The following is a 12,993-nucleotide window of genomic DNA, read 5'->3' on the forward strand; positions in this document are numbered from 1 at the left end:
AGATTCTCCATCATTTGAAGTCTCTAAATCATGACTGAATGTCTTTCGAAACCATCTGCTCTAGCTCAACCACAGGTTATGGATCTAATGCAGCAGGAACTGCTTGGTGAAGTTATATGAGCTGTGTTATGCAGGGGGTCAGTCTCTAGAAGAACATAATGGTCCCTTGTGGCCTTAAAATCTATGACAAGCAAAGTCCAGGGACAGCTCCATGGTAGAGGTTCCAGCACCTCCCATTTCCCAGCAGCTGGAATGGGGTTGCTTTTGACTGGACAGTGAGCTGCCCACATCTTCTCATTGATCTTTAGCTTAGCATGTTTAGTCCTCTGACTCCTTAGGCTTGGAAATGTTACCAGACACCTCAGTGTGAGGGGATGGGCGGGGGAGAAATGGGAAAACAAATTAGAGAGAAATTGAAGGGCAGGATATAGAGAAGAAAATACAGGGAAAGGAAGAGAGAGAAGGAAAAGAGGAAATAGACCCCAAAAACAGTACCGGAAAAGATGCCTCATGATTTATTATAGGAAAGAAAGAAGATGGGGGAAGTGGAATTAAAGCCAGGAAGATTATGTAGGTTACACTTTTTAAAGGATATTAAATAGAAAGTTCATTGGTGATTTAACTTACAGTTCAGTGCATCACCCATTAAAAAGTACACAGGGTTAATTTGTTTAACTCACAAAGGGTGTAGTTTGGAGGTGTTACAACACAGGACTCTTCCCTGTATGGTAAGATTAGTCCTAGGGCTAGTATGTTTTGGATGTTTCAAGCCCTGATTTTGGTCTCCCTGTGTCAGGGCTCACTGGCAGCAAGAGGTCTTTCTATTGTGATGCTTTCATAGGGCAGATCTCGCTTGTTCCTGTTAAACTTGTGGAATTGAATGCTTGGTTACCAGAGTAGCTGTTGATGTTGTTCTAACTCCCCTCCGCTCTCTTAAAAGCTTGACATGAACCCAACCTTAGCACCTGACCCAGGGGAGCTGGTTGTGCTCACTGCTACCCTGGACCACGCCATTGCCAAAGCCTGGGCAGAGAGACTATCCCCAGAATGGGCCAGCAGAGGGATGTGGGGGAGAGGCTGAAAGTCTGGGGATTTAGATCATTTCTGAAAGCACATGAAACACAAGCAGCCCCACCTTGTCCTTGTCAGGCACTTACATGTGTGTCTAAATACTGTGCTGCCCCTTTAAATTTCTTTTTGTAGATGAAATAATGGTTCTCTCACTGACAAGTAAAAGCCGCAGACTGCCCCATTCCCACCTGGGACTGTGGTCCATGCAGAGGCTGACTAGACCAGGTAGGGGCCTTGCAAGGGCAGGAGAAGGTGGCTCAGCAGAGCTGGTACCCTGTCTGCTGGTGATAAGGGCTAGGGGGTGCAGGAACTGCTATTGAGCAGGAGCCTGGCTGGCTGGCTGGCTGAGACACTCAGCAGCCCAGGCAGAGTGCAGGGCCTGGCACCATCTCAGCTCAGTGGGTTATTTTTTTTTCCAAGACAGCTGATTCAATCTATTTTTAATGAGCTCCCCTAGATTGCGCAGTGGGGAGGCAGAGAGTGGTGCAGGAAGCAACGGGCTCTGAGCTGGGACAGGCAGAGGGGTAGCATACGCAGAGCTCAGCTCCTTTGAGTCTGGCTCCTCTTCCTGGGGCCCTGAAACAACAAGGAAAGGGTTCCTCTTAAATGCAGGTGGCCTTGAGAATGGAGTCGACCACAGAAGAGGAGAGCTGGCTGGAGGATCAGTGGGAGAAATGGTAGGGAACGGTGGGAAGGGAGGGCCGGGAAGCAGTCAAGCACCTCTGGGTGCATCCCCTCCTTCTGCATGTGATGCCTGCAGAGCAGGAGTGAACTTGGTACGAACTTGGCCTATAGTTTATTTGCTGCATATAGGTCTGCATGGTAGCTGGGTACAGAGGAGACCAGAGCAGCCAAAACTGCTGGTTCGTCCCCATCAGAGCAGTCATGAGCTCACACGCAGGAAGCCCCTCAGTGTCTGAGGCAGGATTAGTTGCTGGAAATGTGTTTATTTTAGCAGCAGGTGAAAGGGGTGAGAGCAGGGGAGGCTCCTTGGGAAAGAGGAGTGTTAATGCAGGTGCTTCATGGAGAGGGAGGACTGATGAGATTGGAGATCCTGGTGCCCCCCGGTGATTCTTCCAAGCTCTGGCCTGGCATCTCTGCTTTCCATGGCTGGCAATAAACCTGTTGTCTCCCCAGTGCTTACTGCAGCAAGCAGCCCTCAGATACAGTTCTAGTCTGCATGGCTGCACCCTGTCCCAAAGAGAAAGCTGAGCACTTTCTGCTCTCCAGCCATCCCACTAGGCAGGCCTGGAACTGCCACCCCAAGAGGTCAGTTCTGCAGCATTTGGAGTGCAGCAGCCATGACCTTTTGAGAGGCCTTTTTGAGAGGTTGTGGATCTTGTAAGGGCCCCCGTTTTGCTCAGCTACAAGGAGGTCTCTCTCTGTCTGCCTGTGTCCCAGGGCCCTGACTCTCAGCAATGCATGAGAGGATGAGCATTAGTGGCAGATCCTGTCTAACCCTGTGTAACCGGAGAGGGAATCGATCATGCTTTGAAGGTTCAGTGCTAGACCTTCTCTCCCCACTTCCTACAGAACAGCAGGCCGAGGGGGAAGCAGTTGGGGAACATGGGGTCTGGTTTCCCCTTAATTTGGCACCTTGTGCATCACTTTCACCTGTTCAGTGTGTGTCAAACTCCCCCAAATCAGAATGCCAGCATTTCATGCTCATTTTGTCCCAGTGTGATAAGTGACACCAGGTGGCTGTAAGGAAGAGGAGGCTCAGGCCTGTGAAGAGGAAGCCGAGAGGGGGTATCTATTGAGAGCAGCTGAGGAAGCAATGCAAATGCCGACCCCTGCAATAAAGATCACCTTAAGGGAGCTCTGTGCTGCAGGCTCTCTTTCCCTCAGCTCCTGTCTACTCTGTGCAGATAGTAAAAGTCCCCGAGGTTTGCCCCACTACCCTTGCCCAAAATGGCCTTTTCCCCACTGCTGGACGCTGGCAGGAGGCTGCATGTGAAAGGGACCTTGGGAGGGGAGCTAGATCCTTAGAAATACCTAGGAGGGGAGATTACCCTCCCCACCCCTTTTCTGCCCTGTGTCTCTAAGAGTGGACAGATTGACATGCTCTTCCTTTGAGTTTCTTACCAGCAGGGGGGGAGGGGCGTTTCTGGCTGCTGCCTCGGTGTCTCAGGAGGATTCAGCAATGACATGACTAGGGGTAGGGTGGGGCGGGTTCCTGCTTTCTGGCATTATAACTCTGGATGTTCCAGGAGGGGATACAAGGAGCATAAAAAGGGCTCCTGGGCATGGCTGCTACCTTGGCATCCAGGACCGAGGGGGATCTAAACAAACCTGGAGGGTGAGATTGGTCTTTCAAAGACCCTTGGCCTTTCTGAGAAGCAGTGGATTATGTAAGTATTCCCCCTGCCCTTCCTCACTTGCATCATCTGGAACCCTGACCCATTCCCCTTCCTGCTCTTCAAGATCCCAGCGTGGCACTCCCCCAGAGTGCCCTTGTCTTTGATTCTGTTCCTCTCCACTCCAATACTGAGGCCTTCTCTTCTCCACGGACCATGTCAGCCATTGGGGTTTTCTGGCCAAAATCTCTGCTCCAGCTGGATTCAGACACTCATGATGAAAATGCTCTTCTGTATGAGTAGAGAAAATAGCCTGCAACCTTATCTACACACACGACTTGCACCAGTTTAACTAAACTGGCTTAAAAACTGATACAAGTTTAAACAGGTGCAAACCCCTGTGTAGCCGCTATGATTTCAGTTTAAGAGTAGTTTATTTTGGTTTACCGTAATCTATTTTTAAGCATATTATTCTGGACAAAAAGAAGCCACTCATAAACTGAAATAACAGTCTCTACAACAAAGTTCTACTAAATCAGTTTAAAACCACATCTCTAGTCAAAATGGTGCAAGTTTGTCTGTAGATGAGACTAGAGACTGTTCAGTTTACAGACATGCTAGATGAGAGCTATATGATGGAGGTATATAAAATAACAAATGTTTGAACAAGAGAAATTGAGTGCTCCTATTCACATGTGCTCAGAATACAAGAACAAGGGGGCATGCAATGAAACTGCTAAAAGGAAATACATTTGTAAACAAGGCACAATTAGCCTGTGGAATTCACTGCCACAAAGTGCCACTGAAAACCAAGAGCTTAGATGGATTCAAAAAAGAATTGAGTATTTTTATGGATAGTGATGTTAGATAGTAAATGTAAAAAGGGGAAATCTTCTGTGTTTTAGAGCATAAATCAGCCACTAACTGCCAGTGGTTGTTTCCCCTGTGGGCAAATGATTCATATAATTGTCCACTATGGGGATTTCTTGTACCTTTCTCTGAAGCATCTGCTACTGACTCCTGTCAGAGTAAGTTACTGGATTAGATGGATAATCGTCCATCTCAGCATGTGTTCCTAATATAGGATCTTGTTCCTAAAATGTTAATTCTCTGGTTCCACCTAGCTATGCATTGTTGGTGGGAATAGGGGCAGGAGAATGCAGATTCTTCCTGCCCCCTCTACTTCCTTCCCCATCCCTTTCCTACTTTGAGACCCCTTGTATTTTCCGTTGTGTGCAGTGGCTGGTATTCTTTGAGCCTAGGCCCAGCAGCAATGTGTACAGTAACTTTCTTCTCCCTGGAAGCCACAAGGCCCTGCCTGGAGAGCATCAGACCCCAGTACAGTACTCTCTGGACCAGTACACATGCTGATCTTCCCAGAAGGGGTCTGGCCACTGCCTCCCCACCAACACACTTTGAGAGACAGCTTTCTGGGATCTGTTGATGAAGAGCAATGCTGAAGACACCTTGACAGCAGGCATCCAGCAGGGTCACCACATGCTGTATCCAAACCTGACACTGTGGGAGGGACAGAGCTGGTGAGGGGCTCTACCCCCATTCAAGAGGTAGATCTCATATGTCTTCCCAATATAGACCAGAGAAACTGCCCCCTAATCCCTCTTTCCTTGTCCAGGTACACTGATCCCTGCTGGTATGCACCCCATTTCACTTGTAAGTGTCACGCACCCTCACATCATTCCTCATGGGCCCAGTGCTGAGAGCCTGACGCTGCCCAGACAGCTCTGTGGGCATTTCCTAGCAGGTTAGGTCTGTTTGGCAGTAACTGCATCGTCTTTGCCTCCACCAGGCTCACCCATGACATCAGCCTTGAGGAGTTTGAGGATGAAGACCTCTCTGAAATCACCGATGAGTGTGGAATCAGCCTGCACTGTAAAGACAGCCTGGCCCCCCGGGTAAGGATGCCAATAGCCCTTGGGGATGGAATGGAGTGGGGAGCCAGGGATCTGGCGGGGGAGGGACAAAGTTGTCTGATGTCATTCTGAATACATTGGTGCAGCTTGTGGAAATTGCAGGTCCCAGCTTGTGGCCTGGCTGCGTGGATCAATATGGACCCTGGCAACTAAGCCCTGCAGTATCCATCAGCTGCATCCGTATGAATAATATGGCAGCATCAGGCCATGCTGTTGAATTCTGTGGACCACACTGTGACGAGCACAGATGCTTTTAACACCAGCCCAAAGGAAGTCTCTCCCCATCTGACCGTGGCACAGAACCCATTAACCTCCCACCTTCCAGCTTGATGGCCCTCTTGTCCCTTTTGATGCCAGTGCAAAACTCCATTATCCCTACCCCCATCCTGACGAGCTCTCTCCTCATCTGACCCTGGCACAGATTCCAGCCCAACGGAGAGCTCTTTCAGTCGGGCTCCATTGCAGGCCCTGGTACCTAAGGAACTGCATGTGAAACCATCCCAGGTAAATCTGTAAGATTCCTGCTAATGTCCCTATGATTCCAAGGCACCAAGCTCTGGCAGTTCCTGTCAGCAACGCCATGACTGTGCCACCATTAGAGTGGTTCCCTCTCACTGGGGGAAGGGGCTGAAGTGAAAAGTGAAAGCCCTTTGGGCAGCTGGAAGCAGGCCAGGGGATTTGCTATGTCTGTGCCTTTTCTGTTTCATTCATGGAGCAAGGTACTAATGAGCTAGCCTTCCACAGCTAGAATAAACTCCTCAGAGAACAAGTGAAACGCATGTCCCTGTCCCCAAGGAGCTCCATGCTGATCCAGGCAGGAGCTCAGGGGAGGAGCATTTCTGGAGAAGATCTTAGTGGGATTTGAATGTGGAGAGAATTGGACAGACAATGGAAGATAGGACATGCCATACTAGATGAGACCAGTGATCCTTGTAGTACAGTATTTTGTCTCTGATAGTGGCCAGTACCAGACACTTCAGAGCAAGGTGCAAGAAACCTTGAAATGGACAATCCTGAGGGAAGCTTCCTGTCTACCCCATCAGTTAGTGGCTGGTTCAGCTGAAGCAGGAGGATTTATAGTCCTTATATGTTTCTAACCTTAGCTAATGTAATTCTGGGTGTTCCCATTAGCCATTTAAATGCTGAATCCTTTTTGAATATAATGAAGTTCCAAGCCTACAGGGCACACATCCCTGTGTGAAAGGGCTAGGGTGAGCGTAGGGTAGTGGTAGAAATGTAAGTGGTGGGTGAAGGGTGATATTCTGTAAGGCGTTGTAGGTGGGTGAAGAGCTGGAATCTGAAGTGACAGGGGATAGGGAGCAGTTGGAATGTTTTTGCCCTAGCCTGATATCCAGTTTCATAGTGGGCTCTCATACCTCACTGAGGAGGTGTGGGCCGCACAGACACTCAGCTCTGGATTTCTATTTGTCTGGCAACACAGTGAACTTATCAGATCTGAGGGCAAAGCTGCCTGAGGATCAGCCAAGTTTTTTTGTGGGCCAGTGGAAGCAATAGCAGAAGGTATATCAACCCCCTCCTTGATTAAGGATCATTCCTGCTGCTTAGATCCCAGTTGCTTCCTGTGGCTAAGAGCACTCTTTATTGGGCATACTCTGTATAAAGCATTCACAGATCTTTTGCCTGTGGCATCCTGAGGTGACACTGCTGCAATGCACTGCGTATGAGCTGCACCTTGGGAGCATTTGGGACCTGGCTTTGGTGCAGAATGCAGATGCCTACTTATTAATCTGTGCTTCAGAGAGGGTGCATTGCACGGGTGATAGGGAATCTCGCTGGTCAGAATTAGTTTCCAGGTGGAGTTGGAGGTGTTGCTCTTGACGTAGAATGGTTAGATTTTCAAAGGTATGTAGGGGCATGGGATTTTCAAAAGCACTAAGGAAGTTAGATGCCTAACTCGCTTAGGTGCTTTTGAAAATCGCACTAGGAGCCTATCTGCTTCTTTAGACTCCTAAACACCTTTGAAAATCTGGCTCTAAGTGGGACCTCTTTAGCAGTGAGCTACCTCTCTTCATAGGGTCCTGGGGCTGCTGAGATCTGCAGAGGTGCTTGAGTTCACGGCCACCTGGCTAAAAGATGGGACAGCTGTCAGAGGGGTTCCGAGAGGGCCCCTCTGCTCTGGAACTGACCTTCACTTCTCCCTTGGTCTGACAGAGCCAAAGTTGCTTGACCTTCAAGCTGAAGGGCTCATGTGTTTTCTCTGGCCTTTGCGGAGGGGGTGTGGCATTGCAGGTGACAGATAAAATGGTAAGGCAAGACTTGGGAATTCCCACCTTTGTTTGTATGTTAGAACTAAACGTTGTATCCGCCCCTAGCACCAAGAGGCTAGGTGCTCTATAAATGTTGTCTTAATCTTCTTCTTGCTGCAGGAATATGTATTAGCTGGAATCTAGTGATGTGCCAGTGGTGCAATAGTGGGTTAAACTTCAGCAAGGAGTTAGAAATTGCAACATGCAGTGCTGCATGTCCTGTTGACTTGCACAGATTCTCTCTCTCTCGAGTGCAGGTGAATGCAAGGAAAGAGGACGCAGATTGGAAATATTTGATAAAAGGGATGCTGACTACAGTGAAGAGACAGGTGAAATAAAAATGGTTGCTCTGAAACCTGTCAATGTGCAACAAGTAAATCCCTCACCAGCCTTAAATGTTCTGGGGAATGCTGAGGAGACCTGGAAAAGGTTCACACTGCAATTTGAACTCTCTGTGAAAGCCACAGCGGCTAGTAAAATGGAGGATGGGTGCAAAATTGCATTGGTTGAGCAGTAGCAGAAACATGGGATGTTTACAATGTCTTTCATACTAAAGGGAAGAAAGCTTTGAAGAAGTAATATACAGGTGTGGGGAGCATTGTGTCTTTAGAAAAAATGTTCCATATGAAAAATGGATTTTCTGGGTAAGGAGCCACAAAGAAGGGGAAATGTTAAGAGTTCATCCCAGACTTAAAATTAATCTAAATTAACAAAATTGGCTTTTTATCAGGACTTCCTCATTACTGTTGGATCCCAAAACTCTTCAGTCTGTAAAGAGGTACGTGAAAGGAGTAGAGGGACATAGACCTGGTACTTGGAAAGGCAGGGATTAAGACTTTGGCCACACAAAAACTTTTGGTACTTTGGAATCTGAAACACCTTAATGGGGCCTGTTTTACAGAGGATGGGTGTCTTCTGAAAATCAGGCCACTTTAAAGTGTTTTACCTTGAGAATCCAAAAACGCAGGGCACTTTAGAGAATCTTGATACTGAAGCAGTTCTTGGCTATTGTTCATCTGCCATGCAGTGAAATGACTAGAAATGTAAATACAGGCCAGCAAAGCTCAGTGCCAGCAAGGCTCAGTGCACCTGGTTGGTGGGTAGGTAGACAGGTAGGAAGGAAAGAAAAGCTTCAAAAATAAAAGGGTAAGAGAAACCAAATAAGGAAGGATGTAAGAAATATGGCAGCTGCATTTAGCATAGAGAGGATATCCAGTGTTGAGAAAATATTCAGAATATTAAAAGGGGTGCATATAGTGACACCCATGAGTAAGGTTGCCCAACACTTGCCATTATAAGACCCTATTTGCAGTTGCTTATAACTTTGCCAAACTTCAACCCTGTGAGCTGAAATTCATCATGTTGTATATCAGTCTCAGGTTGAAATTTTCCAAACAATTTCAGCAAAGACAGTTCGGTGGTTTCTTGGAACAAGATTAGGGAAAAATACATAGTTTTGCCCATTTATAAAAAAATCCTTACAGCCATTTTGTTAAGGAGATCTAGTGCCTCTGTACTTTGACTCAGAGACTTGAAATTTGTCAGGGAGGCCTTGGCATCAGGAATGTGCCTTTTGCTGTCCCCGTGAAGATCCACCCAAATTTGGCCAAGTTGTGAGCTTCTGGAAATCAGTTAGCTCAAACTCAATAGAGACATACTATAGAGTTTGGCAGCTAAATTCTCTGGAGAGTCTGTGCATCTTGAGAATGCTCCAGCCCTTCAGTGCTCATATGTGCCAACTGCCTTTGCATGTTCCAGCCCAGGACTACATGGGCTGAGCAGCACTTTCCCTGTAGCCAGGGGCCATGGTGTCTCAGGACTTGCAGCCAGGGCCATGGTGTCTCAGGACTTGAGACATGAGAGCAAAGAGACACTTTTGTGTGCTCTCAATGCTTCCTTCACTGATACCAAGGCATCATGGATGATGAGGAGGAAAGAGCCTGATGTGAATGCAGAGGAATGAGATGCTGGGGGTGGTAAGGGGGGCAGGAGTATAAATTGTGATGTAGAGCAAAGAGAGGGTCCAAGGTTGAGACTAGGGGCAAGGGGCCAGGATGGGGTGGAGGCCCTCAGACACTGATTTGGGATCCTGTGCACTGAAGGAGGCAGGGGACCTGTGGAAATAAATAGTATATGATCATGTAATTAAAGTGTGTATCATAAGGCATATGCACCAGGGGGCCAAATAAAGGTTGCACTGACAATTCCTAACTTCTGAGTGCTGTGCTTGACTTTGCAACTGTCATAAACAGATAGCTAAGGGTTAATGTGTCTTTCACCTGGAAAAAAAGTAACCTGAAGCACCTGACCAGAGGACCAATCAGGAAACAAGACTTTTTCAAATCTGGGTGGAGGGTTTTTTTTGTGAGAGTCCTTTGTTCTGGGTCTTCTGCCTGACTCTCTCTCGGCTATGAGGGGATTTCTATTTCCTGCTTTCTAATCTTCTGTTTCCAAGTTGTGAGTACAGAGATCCTAAAAACAATAGGTGTTATTGTTTTTTTCTTTTGTATTTACATGTCTATAGTTGCTGGAGTGCTTTGAATTGTATTCTTTTTGAATAAGGCTGTTTATTCAATATTCTTTTAAGCAAATGACCCTGTATTTGTCACCTTAATACAGAGAGACCATTTGTATGTACTTTTTCTTTCTTTTTATATAAAGCTTTCTTTTTAAGACCTGTTGGAGTTTTTCTTTAGTGGGGGACTTCAGGGAATTGAGTCTGTGCTCACCAGGGAATTGGTGGGAGGAAGAAGTCAGGGGGAAATCTGTGTGTGTTAGATTTACTAGCCTGACTTTGCATTCCCTCTGGGTGAAGAGGAAAGTGCTTGTGTTTCCAGGACTGGAAATAGAGAGGGTGGACTCCCTCTGTTTAGATTCACGGAGTTTGCTTCTGTGTATCTCTCCAGGAACACCTGGAGGGGGGAAGGGAAAAGGTTTATTTCCCTTTGTTGTGAGACTCAAGGGATTTGGGTCTTGGGGTCCCCAGGGAAGGTTGGGGGGACCAGAGTGCCCCAAAACACTCTAATTTTTTGGGTGGTGGCAGCTTTACCAGGTCCAAGCTGGTAACTAAGCTTGGAGGTTTTCATGCTAACCCCCATATTTTGGACGCTAAGGTCCAAATCTGGGACTAGGTTTATGATAGCAACCATAACATTTTCTCAGCGTAGTGTTTTGTATGTCATGTAATGTATACACCTATAAAATCTGTAATAACCACTTTGTAAAAACGTGCATGTTAAAAGTGGAATTTGAGGATTCCTCTAGGGCAGTGTTTCTCAACCTGCAGCCCAATCAGCACAGAGCTGCGGCCCATGCGACATCCTCAGGGCCATGCAGATAGCATTGGATGCTGCCCACAATGGTATATAGGTTGAGAACAAGAATGAGCTATTCATAAATACAACTAAGAAAGGAACCTTGCACTCGGAAGAATGGCTATTAGAAATATGCACAAATGGTCTACTTGGAATGTACAAAAACACCCCAGGAGCATAAGTGAAAGCAATGATAGAAATGGCAATAGAGAGGTTTAAAGGAAGTGTACAGCTTGAAAAGTCAAAGGTGACATAGGGCTGTCAACTCCCGTCCCAGTCCTGGGGGAGTTAAGAGGTAAGACAGTAAAACAAGAATTTGTACTAGCTTGTTGAAGAAAGCAAACAGGTGTTTATTTCTGCACATGAGATGCTTGGCTTGACCAAGGGTGTTAGGGTCACCAGACAACAAATGTGAAAAATCGGGATGGGGGTGGGGGGTAACAGGAGCTTATATATAAAAAAAAAAAAGAAAAAAGACCCCAAAATCAGGACTGTCCCTATAAAATCGGGACATCTGTTCACCTAAAAGGTGTATGCCATAGGGAATCAGAAATTGAATAACAGGTATTAATCTTGAACTGGATGTGAAAAAGCACTAACTGCATCACATGAAGATGTGATCCCAGAAGAGGTGTCTCCTGGTGACAGGGCTGCCTAGAGGATTCAGGGGGTCTGGGGCAAAGCAATTTCAAGGGTTTCTTCCATTAAAAAAAAAAAGTTGCAATACTATATTCTCGTGGGGGCCCCTGCAGGGCCCGGGGCTAATTGCCCCACTTCCGCCCCACCCCCCAGGCAGCCCTGCCTGGTGACATAGATAGTTACAGGCAGTCAGGAGTCTGTTATACATGCCAGCAGATAAGTTCTTGCAGAAACCAGAGAAAAAGTTGCAAAACATGACAGACAGCATCATTCATAGAACAGGAGAATCAACGGACAGGATTCACTCCTCAGTAACTGTTGGGTGAAAAAGGAGGCTTGGTGTTGACCCAAGGAGCTGAACAAGAACATCACAAGGGGAGGTTACATTTGCCACAAGGAGAAAAACATTTGCTGAGATGGCAGGAACCAAATTCTTTAGCAAATTGGATGCATCAGCAGGATTTTGGCAGATACTTTGGACATAAAGCTTTGAGATTTACACTTTCAATGAACCATTTGCCTGCCTCGTGAGGTTGCCTTTTAGAATATATTTGGCACCAGGAAGTATTTCTCTGCACAGTGTCCCAGATGCAGAAATGTCTCTCAGGAGTAAAAACGTACATTTATGCTATCATTGTTTGGGGGAGCTCCACTACTGAACTTCAGGGACGACTACAGAGGTGACTGGAAACCACAAGAAGAAACAACCAATAGGGACCAACTGTCCATTTTGAGTTACTGAAATCACCTACTGAGCAGAGAAGTGGACCACAAAAAGTGACAGATTCTCAGGAGTCAAGAACTAGTGAATATGCAGAGATCCAAAGATAAAGCATTCTGAGACTGCAAGGCATCTAGACTTTAGATCTGTAAGCTTGTATCCACCTATGCAGCTCAAACAACTCACCTGAGAACATGCTGCCACATGGATATAGAATGGATCTGGATGTTGGAGTACGACAGAGTTAAAAGATTTGTAATATGTACTGACTTCAGCGCTAGTGCGGTAACGCTTCAACACACAGAAGAGTTCAAACACTCAGCAGATGTTTCAAAAGGAGCCATGGGACTGACGGCTGCCTGTCACATATGCTGCAAGAGCTATGACAGTGTCAGAGAACTTGCAAATCAAAAGATGCTAGGCCTTGTGTATGCCTGTACAAAGTCTCATGTCTTTCTATGGCTGTGCCTTTCAAACCATATGAAAAGGACCATAAAGTAATGACTGTGATACATAAAAGGAGGTGGAGAAGCACAGTCAAGAAAATAGCAATTACTGGCATTGTCAAGTAGTGATAGATGCACTATCAAGACCACATGCTCCACTTGCTGACCCATAAGGTGACCTGGAACAAGCCATGATAGTCCATCTGAACCTGATGATAAAAGCCTCAGGCTGTATCACTAAGAATATGGGATGAACTAGAAAGAGGAAAACAGACTAAGGATGAAATATTATGAGGAGTAATACAAG

General features: G+C 46.5%; 1 protein-coding gene across 2 annotated transcripts in view; it reads left to right on the top strand.

Annotated features, from left to right (window-relative positions):
- The window catches only part of MAPK8IP1 (mitogen-activated protein kinase 8 interacting protein 1), a 57,506-nt gene that overhangs the window by 12,500 nt on the left and 32,013 nt on the right, over positions 1 to 12,993 (top strand). For both annotated transcript variants that reach the window (XM_050955328.1, XM_050955329.1), the window contains one exon: positions 5,176 to 5,281. In XM_050955328.1, coding sequence (XP_050811285.1) covers positions 5,176 to 5,281 — 106 coding nt within the window. The remainder of the gene's footprint in view (positions 1 to 5,175; positions 5,282 to 12,993) is intronic.

The sequence above is a fragment of the Gopherus flavomarginatus genome, chromosome 5 (assembly GCF_025201925.1).
Source record: "Gopherus flavomarginatus isolate rGopFla2 chromosome 5, rGopFla2.mat.asm, whole genome shotgun sequence".
NCBI classification, from domain to species: Eukaryota; Metazoa; Chordata; order Testudines; family Testudinidae; genus Gopherus; species Gopherus flavomarginatus.